The sequence below is a fragment of the Tachyglossus aculeatus genome, chromosome 4 (assembly GCF_015852505.1).
Source record: "Tachyglossus aculeatus isolate mTacAcu1 chromosome 4, mTacAcu1.pri, whole genome shotgun sequence".
In the NCBI taxonomy this organism is placed as follows: Eukaryota; Metazoa; Chordata; class Mammalia; order Monotremata; family Tachyglossidae; genus Tachyglossus; species Tachyglossus aculeatus.
In genome coordinates, this window is record NC_052069.1 from 110,486,576 (window position 1) to 110,511,809 (window position 25,234).

The 25,234-nt window shown below is 43.6% G+C and overlaps 2 protein-coding genes across 3 annotated transcripts in view; one reads left to right on the forward strand and one right to left on the reverse strand.

Annotated features, from left to right (window-relative positions):
- Positions 1-15,780, forward strand: part of BRD3 (bromodomain containing 3) — a 123,678-nt gene extending 107,898 nt beyond the window's left edge. The window contains exons 9-14 of the mRNA XM_038744949.1: positions 1,319-1,447; positions 3,794-3,985; positions 5,354-5,604; positions 7,040-7,323; positions 9,299-9,427; positions 12,140-15,780. Of these exons, the coding sequence (XP_038600877.1) occupies positions 1,319-1,447; positions 3,794-3,985; positions 5,354-5,604; positions 7,040-7,323; positions 9,299-9,427; positions 12,140-12,255 (1,101 nt within the window). The 3' untranslated portion in view covers positions 12,256-15,780. The remainder of the gene's footprint in view (positions 1-1,318; positions 1,448-3,793; positions 3,986-5,353; positions 5,605-7,039; positions 7,324-9,298; positions 9,428-12,139) is intronic.
- Positions 15,781-16,366: 586 nt separating this feature from the next.
- On the reverse strand, positions 16,367-24,650 carry BRD3OS (BRD3 opposite strand). Of its 2 annotated transcripts, none has more exons than XM_038745246.1 (2): positions 24,575-24,650; positions 16,367-18,417 (listed from the first exon to the last, which is right to left on the reverse strand). In XM_038745246.1, the coding sequence occupies exon 2, from the start codon at positions 17,719-17,721 to the stop codon at positions 17,467-17,469; it is 255 nt and encodes an 84-aa protein (XP_038601174.1). In that variant the 5' UTR covers positions 17,722-18,417; positions 24,575-24,650; the 3' UTR covers positions 16,367-17,466. The 2 variants fall into 2 exon arrangements, with proteins under 2 accessions (XP_038601174.1, XP_038601175.1); XM_038745247.1 differs by lacking the exon at positions 24,575-24,650 and adding an exon at positions 24,454-24,513.
- Between the last annotated feature and the right edge of the window lie 584 nt (positions 24,651-25,234).

Below are 25,234 nucleotides of genomic sequence, written 5' to 3' on the forward strand. Positions count from 1 at the left end.
TGTCACAAGCCAAACAATAAGAATCATGTTTGTTATTTTAGACCATAGATTTTACCTGAGGCATTAGAATAACTTGAAAAATGAAGTCAAGTGCTGTGCACACAGTAGGCACTCAAGAAATCAGTGCTTGATTTAGTTCCCAGCCAGTGTGAGAGAAGGGACTGGACCATTTTCCTTCAAAAAACCAAAATGTCAGTCTGCCATGTTTGCAAATCACACAAGCATAAAACATACCACCGTTTTTCTTTGGGGATCTTATGACTCGAAATATAGCTGGAAGTAATTTTTTCAAATTATTTTAAAAAGGGAAACATCTAGGAGAATTGTGTAGACCTAAGTTTAAGCCTTGAGGGAATGCATGTTTTGGCATCATGTTTTCTTGAGTTAGAAAACCTGGCAGAAGCTTGAAAATGAGGCCCTATCAAATGCTCCTTTCAAAGGGCTTCGATGCTTCCCTCAGGTTCTTCCAAACATCAGTGGGATCAAGGGCAACTTTCAAAAGTGCCACCTAAATTCGTAGGAAAAAAATCTTGCCCACCTGACCTTTGTGCATACACAAAATGGTTTTGTCTCCGTCTAAACCGTAAACACAAACTCAGCGTTCTCAGCTGAGAACGGATTTACTCATCGTCCGCTCGTACGGTTTTAAAGTGATCTGTCATTGTCCACAAGTTAACTTTCCACAAGGTTTTGCTCTACTGCAATTGGAGAGCCTCTTTTGAAGTCCCTTTAAAAAACTTAACCCTGATCAGTGAAAACAGCATTTCTCCAAAGATGGGTCCAAAACACCACTGAACCAGAGTAAGTTTATAGATAAAAAAAAGTTTTTATAAATTTAAGGCCCACTGCTCTAAAAGGATTCAGAGAAGAAATGTCCTTTAGGCTGTCCTTCAGGATCCCATTAGACTTCTCTGCTCTCTCTCCATATTAGGTAGTTATGTGACAGGATACAAATCAGAATTATTTGGTTAGTCACTTTTTCCTTAACATCATTAATCCAGAGGAAAGTGATGTACAGTCCTCCATTTTGCCCTAGATTGAAATGTCTGGTAACCACCGTTTGCCATTTCTGGGGTATGGGGACCCCTCTAATGACTACAGTGTCAAGCCCCACCTCTGCCATCTGACTTGTGTGGTCCTGAGCAGTCACAACCTCACCGGACCTCTGTTTCTCTGTCTGGGAAATGGAGATGGCACTTCCCAGCTCAAAGGACAGTTGTGAGTACCGGGTTTAGTGGTACACGTAATGTCCACCAAGCTCCTTTAGAAAAGGCAGTCGCCTCATTCCATCCATTTTTGTCCCTTTGTGTATTTGCAGAAGAAAATGGACAGCCGGGAATACCAGGACGCACAAGGTTTCGCAGCAGATATTCGGTTAATGTTCTCTAATTGTTACAAGTACAATCCTCCGGACCATGAGGTTGTGGCGATGGCCAGGAAACTACAGGTAAACCTGTCAACAAAATAAGGCGTTTTCCAGAGGGATGACCCCGAGAATCCACTGTCAGATGAGGAAGAGTCTACACGTTGCCTTTTGTGGATTAAACCTGTAGAGAGAGCCACCTGTAGAGAGATCCACTTGTGGATGGCCGACCCCTCCAGCCCACAGGAAAATTGGCCTCGACTGTCTGAGAGCAGAAGTTTTCAAAGGATGATGGGCTAAGAATAACACCACAGTTTCTTAAATATCATATCCATGCTGAAGAAGACCAATCTCCCTTTTAGGATTTAAGGTGTGATAGGTCCCTTTTCTCCTCCAGTGACTGGCAGCCTTCCCTCACTGAGCAGAAGGCTTTCCTCAGTGTTCACCGTCTTAGGGCTGTCCTAGATGTTAGAGGCAATGACAGTGCCTCAAGTGAAGTGACCTCGAAGAAGACTTTTTGTTTTGCTTTGTGCTTAGTAAAACAGAAAATCCTCACTTTCCTGTCCTCCACCTTGGTTCTTTCTCATGCAGATGGTTTAGGCTAAACCAGTGCCTTTTATCTTGGAGAAAGAACAGGGTCTTTCACTTTAGTCATTTTAAACTGCTTGGGGATGCCTTTTTCTTTTTTTTGAAGTGGGAAACGAGCAACCGGAACAGATTAGCTCCTTAGAAATTAACCTATTTTCCAGGAAGCATTCCTTATTTGGGTGGGGGAACCACTGGTTTCACACAGGATGGAGTTTATTCTGTTCTTCTAGACTGTGAGCTCGCTGTTGGGTAGGGACCGTCTCTATATGTTGCCAACTTGTACTTCCCAAGCGCTTAGTACAGTGCTCTGCACACAGTAAGCGCTCAGTAAATACGACTGAATGAATGAATGAATGTTCTCATGCACTAGACTAGAAAAAGGAGAGATCACTGGAAACGGTCTTATTATTGACATGTAGAATTGCTTCAGCAAATTACTCCAATCACCTGTGGCGGAGCCCACATCTAAATCCTTGTCATTTTTACACTGGTAATGTAGTGTTGATTGGCTGTTAGTTAAGACATTATGCCACCTCAAATGTAACCAGCCCCATCCTCCAGATTTATAGTGAGGGTAGACTTCCCTTTTCTTGCACATCTCTTCCCCGAACTTCCCACCTCCACCCCCAGCTGTTTGCAGTAGGATCTTGTTTGCAATGTAGCCAAGCAGCATGGCCTAATGGAAAGAGCACGGGCCCGGTAGTCAAAGGACCTGGGTTCTAATCCCGACTCTGCCAATTGCTTGCTATGTACCTTGGGCAGGTCCCCAAACTGTTCTGCGCCTCAGTTTCCTCAACTGAAAAATGGGGATTCAATACCTATTCTTCCTTTTTAGACTGTGAGCCCCATGTGGGACAGGGACAGGTTGTGTCCAACCCAATAAACTTGTATCTTTCCCAGCACTTAGAACAGCGCTTGACACATAGTAATCAGAGGAAGTGTAGACTTTGCGAATAGAATGTAATCATTGGAACATACCAACCTAGAAAACATGTTCTCAATCTGAAGAGCAAGGAGAGGGAGGGGAAGGGGTTCAGGATTTCTGCCTCAAAGATTTCTTCCATGACAGGGAGTTGAAACAAGCAGCTTAAAGTTCAGTTCCTTGTAAGGTTCCCATTACAATTAATTTCTCTCTTTGGGTGTATTACTAATTATAGTGACTAATTACAATTGCCAATTATATAAATTGAGCATCGGGGGTCAGGTACCAGAGCTTAAGCAACTGAAATAAGGGCCTGTTTAAAAGGCTATGTAAGAGGAAGGGAAAGAAGAGGGTTCAGAAAAGCAGGCCCTGGCTGACAGCTTGAAGCAGGTGTCTCAGGCTAGCGGAGGTAGAGGTTCCCGTCGCAGGTTCGGTTTCCCTGTTGGAAGCAGGGGTCATTTTCCGGAAGCTAATAATCGTGGTATTTGTTAAGTGCTTACTATGTGCCAGGCACTATACTAAGCAGTGGGGTGGATAAAAGCAAATCGGGTTGGACACAGTCCCTGTCCCACTTGGGGCCCAATCCCCGTTTTACAGAGAAGTGAAGCGACTTGCCTGAGGACATATAGCAGGCAAGCGGTGGAGCCGGGATTAGAACCCATGACCTTCTGGTTCCGAGGCCTTTGTTCTATCCATTACGCTGTGCTGCTCCTGAGCCTTATGTAGGGTGACTCAGTGGAGTCTGAAGTAGTGCATGGTGGACTAGCTTCCAGGTGAATGGCAGGGCAAGCTGCTCAGATGCCTGGCTAGCTGGATCAGGAAGCGTGAACAAAAGCAGCGAGGGCGGGAGGGTCATTCCCCAAGAGCATCCGTCGTAAATCCTGAGTCTCTGAAACAGGTCCCCTTGGTCTCCCCATCAGGATGTGTTCGAGATGAGATTTGCAAAAATGCCCGACGAGCCTTTGGAGGCTCCGCCTCCCCCGCCGCCCGCGGCCCCCGTTGTCAGCAAAAGCACGGAGAGCAGCCACAGCAGCGAGGAGAGCTCATCCGACTCGGACAGCTCAGATTCGGAAGAAGAGCGCGCAACCCGGCTGGCTGAACTCCAGGAACAGGTGAGAGGCAGGTTCCTTCTTGCACTGTCTCATTCAGATCCGTGTGGGAAGTTGGAGGTCGCGGGGAAGGGAAGGACGGGCTGGAGGTCAAGGAAGGTGGTCAGCATGCAGGCTGAGATTTTAACTCTTCTGGGCTTGCCCTGCTAAGTAGCTGAGACATCTACTTCAGGGGACATGCTCATTTCAGGGATTACTTTGTCTGACGCTTGCAGAAATATCGCCCAAAAAGATTGCAGAAAGAAACTCACCTTTACATGTCACTCTACCGTAACATAAATTAGGGAACATTCTTCCAACAGCTTTTCAAAAACACCACCTCTTGGTTTTGGAAGAAACGGTTATGTACATGTGCATGGGTGAGGCGTAGGACATGGGTAAGAACCACAGTGAGAGTTTTCCTTAACACAGGTCCGTAGCCCCCATATCATATAGCTGAGGTGTGTGGACTTTTGTGAATGGTGTAGTTTCTACCCGTTGCTAGCATTACAACTTAAATGGGGCCATACAGTTCAAAAATTAGTCCTCCTCCCAGACATTAGCACAGCTTTGCAAGTAAGTGCTGAAACACTACCGGTTCACAGCGTGTTTCTGCCAGTGTACTTTCCCAGCAGAAGATACACTGGTCAGAAGATATGGGTGCTCTTTACAGTTGGCCCAATGTAGCTAATTGCTGTTCTGGGTAAAAAAAAAAAAAATCTACTCTGGTCAAGGCCAAATAAACAAAACTGATCTCGCAACCACAAATTGCCTTGACGAAATACTTTAGACACCTAGAGAGGGCTGGAGGAACTTGGTAGTGCCGTTACCATGCAAGGCATTTAGAGTGATCGCGGGAGGAGGATAGGCAGATGCGTAAGGTCACGAGAGGTCGTTCCTCCAGAAGTGAGCATTTGAAAGGGAGTCTGATCGTTGGAACTGTGCCAATGCCCAGTCACTTAACCATTGAGATAACGATATTTGGCAACTCTTCCCCAGCATTAATTGCAGAACCTCTGGGAGTCAAGCCTGATTACCTCTCTTTTGTAGACAATTAAAGCAGACTGCAGAGAGGTGTTTCCTCAGGCTGCAGCAACAAGGATCTTGGTTATCCATCCAGACTCACTGTGAGGGGTTGTTAGACACCGGAAGGATGGCTAGGAAGAGTTTTGGAACCTCATCATCATCACAGATGTTTATTACCCTCCCCGAAGATGTGTAAGAATAAAGCAGGCACCTGCCTGGGAGAGGTTAGGTACAGCTCGGCCTTTAAACGTTCCCGATGGATTGTAATGGACGGTGACCGGACTGGCTTAGGTCGTTGCGTCTTTTCCAGCCGGCGGACTCTCATGCCCCCGGCTCACTCCTCCTGGGTTCTGTGGTGTTTTCCAGCTGAAGGCAGTACATGAGCAGCTGGCCGCTCTGTCGCAGGCGCCGGTGAACAAACCAAAGAAAAAAAAAGAGAAGAAGGAAAAGGAGAAGAAGAAGAAAGACAAGGAGAGAGAGAAAGAAAAGGAGAAGCACAAGGTGAAGGTAGAAGAAGAGAAAAAGGCGAAGGCGATCCAGCCAGCCAAACCGGCCCCTCAGAAAAAAGCCCCAGCCAAGAAGGCCAACAGCACCACTCCGGCGAGCAGGTGGGCTCCGTGTCTGGAAATCTCCAACGGGACCCCGGGAGTAATTGGGGGAAGCCGCATGGCCTAGTGGAAAGAGCCACGGGCCTGCGAGCCAGAGGACAAGGGTTCCAATACTGGCTCCGCTACCTGCCTGCTGTGTGACCTTGGGCAGGTCACTTCACTTCCCCTGGCCTCAGTTTCCTTAGCTGCAAAGTGGGAATTCAAAACCTGTTCTCCCTCTCATGTAGACAGTGATCCCTAATCTGGGATAGGGACTGTGTTCGGCCTGATTATTGTGAATCTGTTCCAGCACATAGAACAGTGGTTGACACATAGTAATCGCTTAACAAATACCATTTTTTGTTAAAAAAAAAGAAAAGCCTTGCATACAGCCTCAGGTCAAGCAGTTGGATAGATACTGCATACGTCCTGGTGCTGCCCATTTCTGCTCCCTGGGAAACTTTGGCAATTCAGCGGGAGCAGTCAGGAGAAGTCGTTGGACTTTTAAAGGAGCCCCAGAGGTGACCAGGGGCTCTCTTGGGGTGGACTTGGCCCTGGTTTCTGGTTGGGTGAAGCACGCCATTGCATGAGCTGTGCCCTTGGCATATGTTGGCCCAGCCTGATACCCAGGGTTTGAAACTGCAAAACTTTGGAGGGTTTCAAACATTCAGAACTCTTTTCTGGAAAAGGTATAGGGTTTAGAGTGGGGCCAGTGGTCTCTGGTTTTCATACTTCACTTGTCCACTTTGTGACCCCTGTCTTTGGTGCGCAGTGAAGCTGTTTGTGACAGTGTGAAGTGGGGAAGAGTGCTCTCACTTAGGAAGCCTGCCCTCTCTAACCCCCAAGTAGAATCGTACTAAGGGAAAAGAATAGCCTTTTTTTGAAATCTCATCTGGTTCCCTAAAATGGATCAATCAGTGGCATTTATTGAGCACTTACTATGCAGAGCACTGTACAAAGTGAGTAAAGTACAGTACCCCAGAGCTAGTGAACTCAACCCCTGTGCACAGGGAGCTTACATTCTACAGGAATACTATTGTTTTTATTGCTTCATTTTTAGTGAGTCTTGTTGAGAAGGCTCCTTTAAAATTCTATCCCAGGGCAGGGGGAAGAGAGGGAAAACATTTCACCTACAGGTCACCTGTAGAAAGCTTGTTTTCAGTCTCCCAGTTTTCCATTTAGTGCCCGAAAGGGAAAACCCAACACTGCTGAGAGGTTCCTGGTTCTGCATCAGAAAGTTCCTTTGTGTAGGCCTCATTTGAGGTCTGAGGTCCCTTCAGGGTCATCTGAGTGAGAGAAGCGGTCCAGCTTTCTCTCCGGGGACCCTCTTTCAGTGGTGGGTGGGGAGGCGTCACTGCCCTAAAAGACGGCGCTCCTTAGGAGTCAGCAGGGTGTCGAGCTCGGAGGGGGCCCCATATAACTCAGTGATGGTTTCTGTGCTTTCTTCGCCTCCAGGCAGCCTAAGAAGGGGGGGGAAGCAAGCGTCAGCCACTTACGACTCTGAGGAGGAGGAGGAGGGTTTGCCGATGACTTACGACGAGAAGCGACAGCTGAGCCTGGACATCAACCGGCTGCCGGGGGAGAAACTGGGCCGGGTGGTGCATATCATCCAGTCCCGGGAGCCCTCCCTCAGAGACTCCAACCCGGACGAGATAGAAATTGATTTTGAAACTCTGAAACCCACCACTTTGCGAGAACTGGAGAGATACGTCAAGTCATGTTTACAGAAAAAACAAAGAAAACCGTTTTGTAAGTCCCCGAGTGCCTGGTGCACACCTCCCCTCCATCCCTTAGCCTCCCATATGCCTGGCGTCGGAATGGGCCGGAAAATCCGGGCCCCCAACCCCCATCTGGTCTCGGAGGAATTGGTGGTTGTGGGTGCCAGTGTCCCTGAAGGGGCCTCAGTGGCTCCGCGCTTTTTGGCTTTATCTTTCCTTTTTTTTTTTTCTCCAAACTATTTCGTCTCCCCATCCCCAGAGCCCCGCTTATAAACCACCCCACAAGATCAATCAGTTAATCCACAGTATTGATTGAGCACTGTACTAAACATTTGGAAGAGCACAGTACATTAGTGTTGGTAGTCATGGTCCCAGCCCACAAGGAGTTAATGGTCTAGAGGGGATTTAAAGGGGACACTGCCTAGATTTCACCAGAGGATGTCGAATTGAGTTGCTTCCATGCCACACTATTACTCTACCTGGCTGGGAGAGCCAAGAAGGGCCCCACTACTTTGCCCCCAATCTGCCATAACAGTGGTGGTATTTGTTAACGTCTTACTTTATGTCCAGCACTGTACTAAGCTCTGGGGTAGATACAAGATAATCTGATCAGACATGGCCTTTGCCCCTCATTGGGTTCATAGTCAAAGAGGCAGGGTGGACAGGTTTTGAATCCCCATTTGAAAGAGGCGGAAACCAAGCCACCTCCTGGTTTGGAGAGCTTGGCGGGACATGCGTCATCTCCATCTGCCCAGGAAGGCAGAGTCCTTTGTTCTGAGGGCAGAGCTCAGGTGGGCAATCTCCCAAACCCTTGGCCATGAGACCTCAGGTTGCTCACACACAAAGGAGGTTTGCCTCATTGTATCATGGAAAATGGCCTCACGTTGGATCTCCTTCCTGAGACCACCCTGCCAATCAATCTTTCTCGTCCCAATCTATTAAACCCTTTAGGTTCGCGTGAATTCTTCCCTGATGGTGGTTTTAATTAGTTCTTAACCGCTGCCCAATGGGAACAGACCAATTCTCTAACAAGTTTAGGATTCCTGCCTCTGACCAGGGCCTCCATCATGTGATTCCAAGGAAGTCCCCTGTACTGTTCCTGGAAGTGACATTCCCCTTGACCTTGGTTGGTACTCACTCAAAGCCCCCTGATCTGGAGGGCTGATGGCCCTATGTCGTTTTTTACCCCAGTCAGCGTGATGGCAGATGAGATGGGCACAGCCACCATCGGCTTAAGCAGGTTACTCCTGATGTAGGGCGATTTCACAGACCAGGAGAACTGGTGATTGATGGTTAATGAGTGCTTACTATGTGCAGAGCATTGTACTAAGTGCTTGGGAGCACTGGGGGTATTCCCTGCCCACAGTGAGCTTCCAGTCTAGAGGGGGAGACAGACATTAATGTGAACCAATGGGCTGATTCTTGAGGATGGTGCTTGTCCCATGGGATTCTTCCCTGGAATATCCCAGGCTAGGCAACACATGGATGATTTTGATGGTTTTTAATGGGGTAATCTAGTATGACAGAGTTTTCAGTCCTGAAAAATAATAAAACTATTAGATTTAAAGTTGCGTGGTAGGTATACTGAAACTGCCAGTTCCTCTTGTAGCGATATGGTGCTAGAAAGGCCAGCCACATCCCCATCATGGATCGTAATCAACTCCTTGATTTTAGCGGTACTAATTTTTTCAGCCCACTAGACTACTATTCTGGGAAGTGCTGTTTCTGTGGGAGAAAAGATCCCTGAAAGAGATATTCATCCTCCAGAAGACTGTCCTTACTCTTGTGCGGTGGGGAGTGGGAAAATCTATGCCTGGGGATCTCTGGGAACCAAGGCAGGCTCATGCCCAGGTCATTTAAGGGCACAGGTGATTGCAGTGTGGTTCCGTGTTGGTGGCCGTATAAACAGCTCTGTGCCCAGGGGAACTGTGATAGTGTTCCGTGTGTCCAACCCCTCCCCGTTCCCACCCAACATTCAGTCTTGGAAATTGTACGTTCCTTCACAGCTGCAACTGGGAAAAAGCAAGCAGCAAAGTCTAAAGAAGAGTTAGCTCAGGAAAAGAAGAAAGAGTTAGAAAAGAGGCTTCAGGATGTCAGTGGGCAGCTAAATAACAACAAGAAACCTGCTAAAAAAGGTATTTTGTTCTTTCTGTTTTTTTACTGGGGATTCTTTTCACCTGAGGGGTGATGGGTTAGATTTGAGGTTATCATGGGTTATTCAGTTCCTTTTTCTCCCTCTTGATCATCCCCCAATTGATAAAGACCAGTAGAGAATGAGGTGCCTTAACTTCTCATGACAACCTCCAGGGCAGGAAATGATTCCTTATAGCTAACCTCCTGTTGCAGTTTTCAGCCCATTTCCTCTTATTCTGTCTTCTTGGTTTCTTTTCCTTAATGGTATTTGTTAAGCCCTTATTCTATACCAAGCGCTGTTCAAAATACTGAGGTAGATACAAGATAATCAGGAGTCAGAGTCAGAGGTCGTGGGTTTGAATCCCGGCTTAACTTCTCGGAGCCTCAGTTACCTATCTGTAAAATGGGGATTAGGACTGTGAGCCCCACATGGGACAACCTGATCACCTTGTATTCGCCCAGCGCTTGGAACAGTGCTTTGCACATAGTAAGCACTTAACAAATGACATTATTATTGTTATTATTATTATTATAATCAAGTCAAACCTGGTCCCGGTCGTACCTGAGTCTCACAGTCTAAGTAGGAAGGAGATAACATATTGAATCCCCATTTTATACCTGAGAAAACTGAGGCACAGAGGAGTTAAATGACTTGCCCAAGGTCATACAACAGGCAGGTGGCAGAGTTCGGATTAGAATCCTGGTCCTCAGACTCCCAGACTCATGCTTTTTTACTAGGCCACACTTTCTGTGTACGGTAGAGGTACGGTACCATGGCCTAGTGGCAAGAGCACGGGAGTCTGAGGATGTGGATTCTAATTACTATGTGCCAAGCACTGTTCTAAGCACTGGGGTAGTTACACATTAATCAGGTTGTCTCATGTGGGGCTCACAGTCGTAATCCCCATTTTACAGATGAGGTAACTGGATCACAGAAAAGTGACTTGCCCAAGGTCACACAGCTGATAGTTGGTGGAGCTGGGATTAGAACCCATGTCCTCTGACTCCCAAGCCCGTGCTCTTGCCACTAAGCCACACTGCTTCTCTCAATGCTCTCTCGTCTGCTGTGTGACCTTGGGCAAGTCACTTCACTTCTCTGTGCCTCAGTTTTCTCATCTCTAAAATGGGGATGAAGACTGAGCCCCATGTGGGACAGGGACTGTGTCCAACCTGATTACCTTCTATCTACCCCAGTGCTTAGAATAGTGCTTAGCACATAATACGTGCTTAACAAATATCATAATTCTTATTATTATTATGTGGCAAACAGCTTATCTTCCTCTATACAATAATCCTATGTAGTCATGAAGAGTAAGCTATCCCTCAGCCTTCTATTATTCTTCAGGCTAAGCAGTTTTAATATGCGCTAAATCTGTATAGTTATAATTCCTGTTTGTTTTTCATCAGCACCATATAATAATAATAATGGCACTTGTTAAGTGCTTACTATGTGCCAAGCACTGTTCTAAGCGCTAGGGTAGATAAAGGGTAATCAAGTTGTCCCATGTAGGGCTCGCAGTCTTAATCCCCATTTTCCAGATGAGGTAACTGAGGGACAGAGAAGTGAAGTGACTTGCCCAAAGTCACCCAGCTGACAAATGGTGGAGCCAGGATTAGAACCCACCACCTCTGACTCCCAAGCCCATGTTCTTTTCACTAAGTCACGCTGCTTCTAGCATGTTCATTTTATGGTCCTCTAGGAACCGTGGAGTGTCCCTTTCCATATTCACAACAACACTGTTGTTCTCCTTTTTTTAAAGCACTTTCTGTGTGCCAGGCACTCTACTAAGTGCTGGGGTAGAGACAAACTAATCTGTTTGGACAGAGTTCATTTCCCATGTGGGGCTCACAGTCTTCATCCCCATTTTACAGATGTGCCTCAGTTATAGAGATGTTAAATGGCCTATCCAAGGTCACATGACAGATAAGTCTTAGAACCCAGGTTTTCTAATTCCCAGGCCTGTGCTCTTTTCACCACACCACCCTGCTTCTCTTTGTATTTGTAAAATGTGTTTTTTCCATGGGTTCCCATCCCTGCTCCTTTCTGACTTACTCCATCACGATGGGCAAGTTATGAATGTGGCCGTTGCCTCAGTTTCATAATCTCTAAAATGGGAAGAGGAATTCCCAAAGGAAGGCCATTGTACCCCTTGGATTAGCTTTGTATAATGCCCTTCTGATTAGTTTTTCTTTTCTTATTCCCTGCCCCTTGCCGTTTCATGCCATTTTTTGTACCTGATCTGTTATCTAGTCAAACACAATGAAAATGAACCAATCCATCAGTATATTTATGGACGCCTGCCAAGGGTGAAGCACTTTATTAAGGCCTTGGGAGACTGAGGCAAGACACCCCCTTCCCTGCCCTCCAGGAGCCCCTAATCTAATGTGGACAAAAAGGTGATTTATAAATCATGGGAGCAGGAGAAAAAGAAAGATGTAACAGGGATTATTAGTTCAACTGTTCCAGGAGGAAATGGCTGAATAAATAATTGAACAGTCAAGTGAAAATACCAATAAAAACAGATGTATGCAGGTGCTAAAGATCGGAATAAAATACAAACTTGCTCAGGTTGATGTAACTGGGGTGTTGTGAATTTAGCGGGAGGGCTTCCAGGGGAAGGAGGCGTTTTAGGAGGTCTTTGGAGGTGGGAGGAGAGCTGGGGTCTGACAGGTTTGGAGGGGGAGGCTTCCAACCTGTTGTATGTTCCATTCAGAAAAATCCGGTTCCACCCCTTCTGGAGGTCCAACCCGTCTCAGCAGCAGCAGTTCATCGGAATCCGGAAGCAGCAGTTCCAGCGGATCCAGTTCCGACAGCAGTGACTCGGAATAAATTCTGGACACTTAAAACCTACGAGAAAAGGACATCACACAATACTCTGCAGTGTTCCCTTCTATGGTTAATATACTCCTTTTTGTTCCATGATGTGCAAGGTTTTTTTGGGGGGGAATTGTGTTATCAAAAGTTATCTTCCATTTTTTGTTTCCATAGGTCAAAGATCTATATTTTTTTTTGTGTGGGTGTCTAAGTGGACTTTATGAGAAGGTGATTCTGCATACAGTCCTCTAAACTTAACCGAAATGGACTTAGTTGGAGATAACGAGACTCTCAGAAGTTAATGAGCTATCCATAGAAAAATCTGCAAGGTGTGGTCTAAGCGTTGCTGCAAAATCCCTTTTCTTATTCCCAATCCAGTCTGCCACTCCAGATGGCAATTTTTAAGGAAATTTCCGTAAAATGGTACTGTATCAGAACGATGTTAGCTTTGGAAATAGTTGTTGTATTTGTCATTAGCACTAGTATTCTTAATTGCAAGTCTACGGTGTGATGAAAATATCCGATGCTATCATCTCTGTCCACAAAATCTCTCACGTGGCGGATTATTCCGATGGACCTGCTCGAGGGAGCCAGAGCTGGGATTATGTGAAAAAGGGATTCTTGCAGCTCCGAGAGGGGGAGAATCGATCCAAGGGGGAGGTTGAATTTTCCGATCATTGTTGACATCGTGAGCTCCGGGGAGGGGAACACCACTGCTGTGTCGTGCAGAGTGCAGGTTTCCAAACACTGAAACTTTTACCTCAACACACAAGAAAAAGAAAAAAAAGAAAAAAAAAGATGATAAAAAGGTTTTTTTTGTAAGGCTCAGCAATTTTCTACGACAGTCCAGCCTAATGCATAACCTGCACTGCTGCAGCGCGCTCCATAAACGTTCTCCCGGACTTCATGTATATATAAATACTTTATTTATTAACATCATTGGTCATTTTTTTAAAAAAAACAACAACAAAGAAACTGCATAAAAAGAAAAGCAGAAATGCAGACATTTTTAAATGGTTTAACAAATAGAAGAATTTGAGACCCTATTTAAATATGTTGGACTTTTTACCTACAGGTGCTTCAGTTCTCTGTAACCTGTGCTGGTGCTTAATCATGTTTGGTACTCATTTATGGGTTCTTTTTTTGTACAGAGTTTGGAGACTTACAGGTATAGATGACTTTCAGCTGCAGCACATATCGTTTCTTGTTTTTGTTTTTTGTTTATTTTTTTTTTTTTGGTTTGTTTTTTGTATTTGCCACAGGTCGCTTTAGGAAAGTTTTAAATCAATTTAGGGAACCCCAGTTATATAATATAAACTTTGTAATCTGAGGAAAAAAAATGTATAGTAAAATTGAAGCCTTGATTTTTAACTTTTTATTGTAAAAAAAATAATATACAGAGTTTAACAGAAGGTTATGTTTTGTTTAGTGTTTCCAGGGGCTGCCAACCAGCCTTTAGCCTAGGGATGCCCGTACTTTGCCAGGCTGGAGGTCGGGACATTGACAGTTGGCCAGGAGCTCTCGGGTCATGCCTACCAGTTATAAAGTGGAAGTCCATGGTCACCTTGACCTTCGGGTTGACCGTGCGGCTCGAGGGGCTGTGGGGCAGCCTTCTCCGGTGAAGCCCACCTTCCTGGAACTCAGACCCTCCAAGGGGGTTCCCTCCAAGTTGATTAAAGATAAGAGTCTCTGCGGGCCCCATCGTACCCTCTGAAGGACGCACTTTGACCCCCCGCTGCGACATTTTGCCCATGAGCCCTGAGGTTGGTATAGCAGAGCCTAATTTTCCCACCGCCCTCTTGTGATTCCAGCCAACGAAGTGGGTGTCGGGAAGGGACCGATGTTCGGATAGTTTGACAGGTGGACTATACTTGTCTTGATCTGTGAGTGACATTTGCCAACATTTCAAGATAATTCGTGAGAGGTCCTTTTCGCTACTCGTGGCAAACAGAAGTGGATTGCAAAGGGAAAAAAAATATATCATCTGATAGGGCTCCACCACAGCCTCCTTAAAGATTCTATCACAGTACGATAAGGAAATGGAAAAGCACTGTCAGTTTCTAACGCTTGGTAACTTTTAACTTTTTTTTTTAAAAAAAGGGAGTCTTGAGCCTGAAACTTTAATTCTTTTCTGTTTTTAATAAAACATTTAAATGGATTTTTGTTTCACACTTGAAAAATGTTGCCCTTCGTATTTGTTTTAAAAAGTATTTTCTAAAGAGATCTTTAATAATATATATATAACCTACTACTTTGAGAAACTTTATACAACCGATTAGACAAGTCTTAAAGTGTCCGGTTTCTAGTATGACATTTTAGTGCACATTGGATTACATATTTTGGTATTAAATAGGTAGTAATAAATTAACACCCATGGGTGAAGATGTCCAGAAAATGTCAAGGGAGCAGTGATGGCATTGCTTCTCATTGTTTCAGTTGCTCAGACAGAATAAAAAAGTTTCACTTATGTGAAAAGGTAGGAGAGATCTCTGGCCAAAAGGAAATTTCAAAACAGAGAACTAGATCTAATGTACCCTGTAAACCAGCAGGAGAGAAAAATTGGAACAATTCATTTCCTTTTTCACGGGGTGACTTTATTATAAACCAATCACGTTCGCTTGTGAAATCTAGAAGGAATTTGTCGAGTTTGTGTCACCCACCTGATGGCTGTAGGTACGACAGAGCAACTGTGGACTCCGTGGTGCTGGAATCTTTCAGCTTCCCCTCACCGGTGGGTATGAACTGCAAAACTGATTTCCATTCAGAATGGTGAAAAATTGCTCAGCCAACCTGCTATCGAAAGGACCAGATTGTGGGTCACTTGCCATTTCCTCTGTGGTAGGAAGACCGCAGTTATCTAATTGAATGACTTTAATCTGGAAGATCTTAGACCAGTTCTTAATTTTCACTGTGGGGAGGGGAACGCTAAATCCATCAAGCTAGGATGGAGCCCGGAGGGCACTGTGGAAAAGTCTTTTAGTAAGGGGTAGAAAATGCATTTGAAAAATACATTTTTACACTACAGTTACATCAAATGTGAGAGAGGGGCTATGGGGCAAGCCTTGTGTAGTGATTAAAATTAACATGGAGAAAGTTCCTCACACTGGTAACATTATCTCGCTTGTAAACTGTAAGATCCATCTTTACAGCATTTACGTCTCTTACAATCATTTAAAAACAAATCTCAAAAGCCACCATAAAGGATCGGAAACCTACAGTTTAGCGCTATTCCCGAATACTGGCATAACACTTCCAGAAAGTTTTCTTTTTTATATTTAAAATGTTACTTTTCTGTATGATGTGCATGCAAGTTTACCGTAACTCTTTTCTTAAACTTTTTAGTGCCGTTTCTAGTATATTCCTGTAAATGTCAGTTACTGAAAATGAGTCATTGTAAGTAGTTTTAGCTTGTTTATTGCAATGCTGGCCTCAACACAACAGAATAAAAAGGTAGAAAGTACTCTTTGATGTTACTGGTAATCATGGACCCTTCTCCTGGGGTATTTGTTTTGTTTTCATAATAAACAGCAACAAAAATGATGTTCGAGTGTGTGTATACGTTCCTGTGCTTCCTCTAGTATTGCTTTAATGCTTCTCGAAAGCAAAAAAACCCAAGCCATGGTATCCTAGCTTCAGTAGAGGCCAAATTCTGATAGATATTCTGTATATGTAAGGCTACATAAGGTAGGGATTGTAGTCTTCGTAATTAAACCTTGTGAACTGAGACAGCAGGAAAGACCAGTATGTACTGGAGAAAGTAACCAACACTCAAAGTGCAATCTAAATATTAGAAGTTATTAATCCCAGCTCCGCCAAATAAAACATGATTCTGGACATTTCTAAATTGGTCCCCTTGTATGAATATAGCTCTGTTTTTGAAGCAAGGCTTCGAAATAAGGTCTATGAATTTCCCATATCACAGCTCAGTTTTAGCTCACCCCAGTTTGCAGTGTTCTTGGCCAAACATCAATCAATTAGTGGTATTACTAGGTGCTTACTATGTGCAGAGCACTGTTCTAAGCACTTATGAGAGGACAATATAAGAGAACTAGCAGACATGTTCCCTATCTATTATGTATGCTCATAATGAGCATACAGGCTAGAGGAGGAGACAACATCCAACGAAGAGTCTGAAGGGGAGTTTATTGTGAAATGAAAAATCAGCTGCAAAAGACATTTCAACATTTACATAAGCAAGCAGATTTTAATTACAGCAGACAGCAAATCCATTTAAAATGACTGATTGTGGAAACTGCCAATTTAGGCCACCCCTATCTGAACATCAGCAGTAACCACCAAAAACACATAAAACACTGTAATGATGAGGAAATGTACATCACAGGCAAGGCGATTTGTTGAAACACTTGTGCTGGAACTAGTTGAAAGCCTGTGTTTTTTTTTAGCTTTTCAAATGATGGATTATATTCTATTGTTTTGATATGCCGTATGGCAAATACTGAAATGCTGTTTGAAAATTAATTGCAATGGATGGCCGTATTGTTACAGTGAATATCCTTGTAAACAAGCCCGGGGCGGGGGGAAAGTAGAGTAGCCAGTACCACAGTATGAAACAAGTGCTCATCATTTTTGTTCAATATAATGCAAGCAATCTTTTGTCAACCACCAACTAGGAATACTGAGTACAACCAAGGTCATGACAGATCAAGTTAGTTAAGGTTTTCAACTACAAACACTGATAAAACTTTATTCTTCTGTTACAGCCATGCATAGGTAAGAACAGATAAATTGTGCTGAATTGCTCTGTTTCTGTTTCCTTCGCTTTTCACTTGCTTTGGGATATTTGTACATAAATGCAGGAATTTTTGTTGTACAGGACTCCCTTGCTTGAGCTGTTCAGAAGCTCATCTCAGAGACTGTCCCAAGACTCAAAAGTTGCTGCTACGCTTCTGTACTACAATGCAGCAGGATTCTTGTACATGTGCACCTCTTAATTGTGCATTAAAAAGGACAGTTAACATTTTTTAGTTCCAACATGCTCACCGTATTATTTCTAGAGAATTCCAGCTGGTGCTAAAGGGATAAAAGTGCATTCCGGGATTTACTCTTCAACTCTTCTTCCACCTTTGGAACCAGATGATGGTCATGTTCTTATTCAAAGTCACCTCATTAATAATGAGAAATAAATGACTATGAAATTTGAGATAATTTTTCCTTCTCCCTGCTCCTGGGACGTAAATTCACATTTATTCGTACACAGAAGGAGAATTACATAATAGTGCAAAATTTTGACTGTCCCGTATCCCGAGAGACTTCAAGTTTGTTTTTGTCCCGAACTAATATGGCCTCATTTCCATACTGGGAGTACCACATGCTTCGACTCCTGCTTAGATAAGTTCCAGGAGGGATGGATTCCAACTTCTGTTGTTGTTGTTGCCAGATAAGCAAGGAAGTGTCCCTGTAACGGAGGCGGGCATAGCCCTCGGACAAAGCTTTCTCGGCTAGAGGGACTCGCCCATTCATTATCCCTTGTAATAATTGAGCCCAGTGGCCTCTCCAAAGTTCTTCCAAGCTTCAGTTATCGCAGCAAACCGCTAGTCACAAACGCCGCTGTTTAATTGCACCGTAATCCACACTTCAGAACTGTCGGGTCTTCTCTAGCCTTCTCTTAAAGCAAAGAACGGGTTCAATTCACAAATTGCGTATATTTATCGGCATCCTGCCCCAAGAGAAGGGACTGAGGGAAAGCTGTTGGGCAGAACTTTGGGTTTTGCTTTCTGGAGGAACAGACAGTTCTACATCTTTTTTAAAATCATGACCTGAGAAACACATCAGATCAAATGCGGGGCTGTAGCCCGTCTTTATTTGCAGCACATATACCATTTAAAAATGGAGTCCATGGCCATCCGTTGGTAAATATGGATTGAGGAAAAAATGCCAACTCTGTTCCAGTTGGTCTGTGTTTTTTGGTAAGGTTGAAACTCATTTTATACCATCTGCTTTTCAAAGACGGATCTAAACTTGATTAAAGTGCATTTTACCACGTGATTTGAAGCAGTTTCTCTGACACTGTTTGGTCAGTTACCCACGAATATGGCTATTGTCACATCAATGTCTGATTAGAGAAGTCTGTGACAGCTAGGCCTGGGGCTGTTCTTCAGTTTTATGAGAATGTCTCCTGAGGACAGTTGGCTCTTTTCTTTCAGGATGTTAGTTCACCTAGAAGAAAATGGAAATATCTTTCATTTAAATGAAGATTATATATATATATGTTTGTATTTTCTAGCTAATAGGCTGTAAGATGTAAGGTCACAGCAAAACAAAGCCTCAGATCTGGCTGAAAAAGGAATCACGGTGCCTCTCAACATGTACATTGTGGTTTTGGGCACAGCTATATTTGTCTTCATCCTTAGTTTACTCTTCTGTTGCTACTTAATCAGGACTATTTGATTATCATGGATGATCAAAAATGTGGAACTTCACCATGTGACTTCTGGATTACTGGCATATCTTGTACATATTTACTATTCTATTTATTTTGTTAGTGGTGTGCATCTAACTTTAATTATATTTGTTCTGACGACCTGACACCTGTCCACATGTTTTGTTTTGCTGTCTGTCTCCCCCTTCTAGACTGTGAGCCCGTTGTTGGGTAGGGACCATCTCCATATGTTGCCAACTTGTACTTCCCTAGCGCTTAAGTACAGTGCTCTGCACACAGTAAGTGCTCAATAAGTACGATTGAATGAATGAATGAATGGTGTGCTATTACGAAGAAAAGAGTGGCTCTTTTTGAGCAAAAGCTTTGTAAGAAAACAGAAACAAGGAGAAAAACATGAAAATAGGGCAAGGAGCTGCAAACATTAGCATGACAACCCAAACAGCCTTTTTATTTATATGATGTAGCCAGGACTGCGCGTCCCAAATTGGCTTTTTCATTCATTCATTCAATCGTATTTATTGAGCGCTTATTGTGTGCAGGACACTGAACTAAGCACTTGGAAAGTACAATTTGGCAACAGATAGAGACAATCCCTACCCAACAACGGGCTCACAGTCGAGAAGGGGGAGACACAACAAAACAAGTAGGCAACAGAACAAGTAGAGAGGCAACCTTTCATTCTCTCATGGGTGAATTTCACCATCCCTGGTACATTCTTCGACTAGGAGGGGCGACTACGTTATATAGTTATAATATAGTTACTTAATATTTTTTACACGATAGTTATATCACTACCTACATACACACAGCATACTGCACGTTACTAGCGCATCCCCAATCAGAATACAGTCAGCTCAACAAGCCCAATCCATTATTTGAGTTTGAAAGCATTTTCCTCCTGTCTTCCCCTGCACATTTAACCCATGCCCTCGGTCAGCAACCCCATTCATTCTCCTGCCAACCCCTATTAATCATGCCGTGTTTATTCCCTAACCATCCCCTTCTCCCCTACCCCAGCATCAATCGGCACTGCAGGCTGCGGGGGAGACCCATTCCCACCAACGCACCAGCTGGGATATTTACCCCCACTCCTGTACTGGTCCCCATGTGCCCCTCACACTTTCCTCAGCATGGCTCAGGTCACAGTTTTCCTCCACATAATGCTCATCTAGGCTTCCTTGCTCCGAATTTCCCAACCCTCAACTCACTCTCCTCGCTTGTATCTTTTGATTCAATTCAATCGGATATACTGTGTGCAAAGCACTGTATTAAGTGCCCCTTACACTTTTCATTCATTCATTCAATTGTATTTATTGAGCGCTTACTTTGTGCAGAGCACTGTACAAAACACTTGGGAAGTACAAGTCGGCAACATATAGAGACGGTCCTTACCCAACAACAGGCTCACAGTCTAGAAGGGGGAAACAGACAACAAAACAAAACACGGCTCAGGCCCCAATTTTCCTCCACCTAATGCATATCTAGGCTTCCTTGCTCCAAATTTCCCAACCCTCAACCATCTCTCCTCGCTTGTATCTTTCGATTCAATTCAAACGTATTTATTGAGCACTTACGGTGTGCAAAGCACCGTATTAAGCGGTTGGGAGAGTATGACATAACAATAAACAGACACATTCCCTGCCCACAACAAACAAATCTTCCAAATTTCCCTTAGGTCAGTTTCTCTTAACAGACCTCCTGCTCCCCGAAATCCCCTTAACCCTTCAATCCATCAACTAACGGTATTTAATTATTCATTCATTCAATCGTATTTATTAAGTGCTTACTGTGTGCAGAGCACTGTACTAAGCACTTGGGAAAGTACAATGCAGCAATAAAGAGTACCAATCCCTGCCCACAAGCGCTTACTGTGCGCGGAGCTGTACTAAGCACGCTTCCAGTCTAGAGAGCTCCCAAATTTCCCTTAGGTCGGTTTCTCCTAACAGACCTCTTGCTCCCTGAAATCCGCTTAACCCTTCAATCCCTCAACCAATGGTATTTATTGAGCGCTAACTGTGTGCGGAGCACTGTACTCATTCATTCAATCACATTCGGGAAGCAGTGTGGCTTAGTGGAAAGAGCCCGGGTTTGGGAGTCAGAGGTCGTGGGCTCTAATCCTGGCTCCCCCACTAGTCAGCTGTGTGACTTGGGGCAAGTCACTTAACTTCTCTGGGCCTTATTTCCCTCATCTGTAAAATGGGGATTAAGACTGTGAGCCCCACGTGGGACAACCTGTTAACCTTGTATCTACCCCAGCGCTTAGAACAGTGCTCGGCACATAGTAAGCGCTTAACAAAAACCATCATTATTATTATTATTATTTATTGAGCACTTATTGTGTGCAGAGCACTGTACTAAGCATTTGGGAGACTACAATGCAAAAATAAACAGACACATTCCCTGCCCACAACAAGCTCACAGTCTAGAGGGGGAGACAGGCATTAATATAAATGAACAGATAAATAAATAAATTGCATATATACAGATATATACAGATACATACACATATATATGGACACTGTACTAAGTGCTTGGGTGCATACAACAGAATTAGCAGACACGTGAAGGTACATCTCCTCCAGGAGGCCTTCCCTGACTGAGCCTTCTTCTCCTTTTCTCTCACTCCCTTCTGCGCTGCTCCTATTTGCTCCTTCCTTCATCCTCTCTCCCTTCCCCATGGCCCATATGTCTATATCTGTATTTTATTTATTTATCTATATATTTATTTATTCATATTAGTGTCCGTCTCCCCTTCTAGACTGTAAGGTCACTGTGGGCAGGAATGTGTCTATTTGTTGTTGTACTGTACTCTCCCAAGCTCTCAGAGAAGCAGCGTGGCTCAGTAGCAAGAGCATGGGCTTGGGAGTCAGAGGTCATGGGTTCTAATCCTGCCTCCGCCACTTGTCACCCTTGTAACTTTGGGCAAGTCACTTAACTTCTCTGTGCCTCAGTTACCCTTATCTGTAAAATGGGGATTAAGACTGAGCCCCAAGTGGGACAATCTGATTACCCTGTATTCATTTATTCATTCAATTGTATTTATTGAGTGCTTACTATGTGCAGAGCACTGTACTAAGCACTTGAAAAATACAATACAGCAATAGAAACAATCCCTGCCCACAACAGGCTTGCAGTCTACAGGGGGCAGACAGACCTCAAAACAAGTAAACAGTCATCAATATAAATCTACCCCAACACAGTGCTTGGCTCACAGTAAGTGTTTAACAAATACCATAATTATTATCATAATTATTTTAGAGAAGCAGCGTGGCTCAGTGGAAAGAGCATGGGCTTTGGAGTCAGAGGTCAGGTGTTCGAATCCCGCTCCGCCACATGTCTGCTGTGTGACCTTGGGCAAGTCACTTAACTTCTCTGAGCCTCAGTTACCTCATTTATAAAATGGGGATTGACTGTGAGCCCCACGTGGGACAACTTAATCACCTTGTATCCTCCCCAGCGCTTAGAACAGTGCTTTGCACATAGTAAGTGCTTAACAAATGCCATCATTATTATTATTATTATACAGCCCGGGCCTGGGAGCCAGAAGGTCATGGGTTCTGTGCCAGCTCCACCACTTGTCTGCTGTGTGACTTTGGGCAAGTCACTTCACTTTGCTGTGCCTCAGTTACCTTGTCTGTAAAATGGGGATTGAGACTGTAAACCCCATGTGGGACACCCTGATTACCTCAGTGCTTAGAACAGTGCTTGGCACAAAGTAAGCACTTAACAAATACCATCATTATTACTAGAAGTAGTAGTAGTAGTAGAGTGCTCTGCACCCAGTAAGTGCTCAATAAATGTGATTATTATTATTACTATTATTATTAACAACAATAATACTACTAATAACACGTCCACTCAACAGATGGGCATCCTCCAGTTCCTCCCATTCCTGCCAGCCACCCACTCTGTATTTTGGGGCTGACACCCCCTCTTCTCCTTCCTTACCATAATCATTATTGTTATTATTATTAGCAGTAATAGTAATAGTAGTAGTAGTAGTACAGTGCTCTGCACTAGTTGGCCCTCAATAAATATATTATAATAATGTAATAAGATAGCATTACAATAATATAATAAATTACAATATATTATATACAATAATATATCAATATAACATTAAATAATAAGTAACAATATAATGATAATGATAATAATAATAACACGTCCCCCAGAGAGATGGGTATCCCCCAGCTCCTCACATTCCTGCCTCCCACCTACTCTGTATTTCGGGGCTGCCCCCTCTCCCCCTTCCTTTCCATAATTATTATTATGATTATTACTTGCTTAGTACAGTGTTCTGCACACACTTAGCGCTCAATAAATATGATTGAATGAATGAATAGTAGCAGAAGCATGAGAAGCAGTGTGGCTCAGTGGAAACAGCCCGGGCTTGGGAGACAGAGTTCATGGGTTCTAATCCCGGGTCCGCCACTTGGTCTGCTGTGTGACTTTGGGCAAGTCACTTCACTTCTCTGGGCTTCAGTGACCTTATCGGTCACATGGGGATGAAGGCTTTGAGCCCCACGTGGGACAACCTGACTACCTTTGTATCCCCCCCAGCACTTAGAACAGTGCTTGGCATGTAGTAAGGGCTTAACAAAAGCTATCATCAGTAGTAGTAGTAGTAGTAGTACAGTGCTTTGCACCCAGTAAGTGCTCAATAAATATGATAATAATAAAAATATTATTATTATAATAATGTGACTATTATAATACAGAATATAAAATATAATTAATTACAAATACTATATCATGCTACATAACATAGTAGTAGTAGTACAGTGCTCTGCACCCAGTAAGTGCTCAATAAATATGATAATAATAAAAATAATATTATAATAATGTGACTATAATATAGAATATAAAATATAATTAATTACAAATACTATATCATGCTATATAACATAGTAGTAGTAGTACAGTGCTCTGCACCCAGTAAGTGCTCAATAAATACTATTATAAAAATAATAAATATTATTATAATAATATGACGATCTATTATAATATAGAATATAAAATATAATTAATTATAAATGCTATATCATGATCCATAACATAGTCATAGAATAAATTATACAACGATAATTTTATAATATAATCATCAGAACAATGATTATAATGATGACATGATAACATAAAATAGAGTAAAGCATACAACGATGATTATTATAACGATATGATAATAATCTAAAATAATAGCACAAAGCATACAACGATAATTTTATAATAGAATAACAATGATTATTATAACGATAGGGGAATAATATAAGCTCACTGTGGGCAGGGAATGTGTCTGTTTATTGTTAAACTGTACTCTCCCAAGCGCTCAGCACAGTGCTCTGCACACAGTAAGCGCTCAATAAATACGATTGAATGAATGAATGGATAAAATAATATAATAAATCATACAACGATAGTTTTATAATACAATGATAATAACAATGATTATGATATGATAGTAATAACAATAGAATAAATCATAGAATAGAACAGAATAACAATAGAATACATCATACAACGATCATTCCCCCTTCTAGACTGTGAGCCCGCTGTTGGGTAAGGACTGTCTCTATGTGTTGCTGACTTGTACTTCCCAAGCGCTTAGTACAGTGCTCTGCACACAGTAAGCGCTCAATAAATACGATTGATTGATTGATTTAATATAATTATAACAGCGATTATGATGATATGAGAATAACATTAAATAGATCAAACCATACCACAGTTTTATAATATAATAATTATAACAATGATTATTAGAATGGTGATACGATAATACTAATAGCATCAAATAGTAGAATCAATCCTACCACGATCATTGTATAATATAATGATTATGACAATGATTATTCGAATGACGACATGGTCATAATGATGCTGATGGTGCTGGTATTTGTTAAGCGGTTACTCTGTGCCAAGCAGGGTTCTAACCTTGGGTGGGTCCAGGCCCCGTCCCGCAGCTTGCTTCTTCCCCCGTGCTGCCCCGGCCGTCTCCATGGCAACGCAGACGGAGGGAGGGAGGGAGGGAGGGAGGAGGACATCTGAGTCAAGTTTCGAGCGGAAGAGCCCAGAGCTATCGATGACTCTCCCCGCCCTCTTCCCTCCTCCCTCCTCTTCTTCTCTCCACCCTCCTCTTCTCTCCTCCCTCCTCCTCTTCTCTCCACTCTCCTCCTCTTCTCTCCACTCTCCTCCTCTTCTCTCCACCCTCCTCTTCTTCTCTCCACCCTCCTCTTCTCTCCACCCTCCTCTTCTGTCCTCCCCCCTCCTCTCTCCTCTTTCCTCTTCTCTTCCCAGATGGGGGAGACTTGAGTCTGGATGGGGAGAGGAGAAGCTGGAAGGGGGAGAGGAGAGGCTGGATGGGGGAGAGGAGAGGCTGGATGGGGGAGAGATGAGAGGCTGGAAGAGGGAGAGATGAGAGGCTGGATGGGGGAGAGGAGAAGCTGGTTGGGGGAGAGGAGAAGCTGGATGGAGGAGAGGAGAAGCTGGATGGAGGAGAGGAGAAGCTGGATGGAGGAGTGGTGAGGCTGGATGGAGGAAAGGTGAGGCTGGATGGGGAGAGGTGAGGCTGGAAGAGGGAGAGATGAGAGGCTG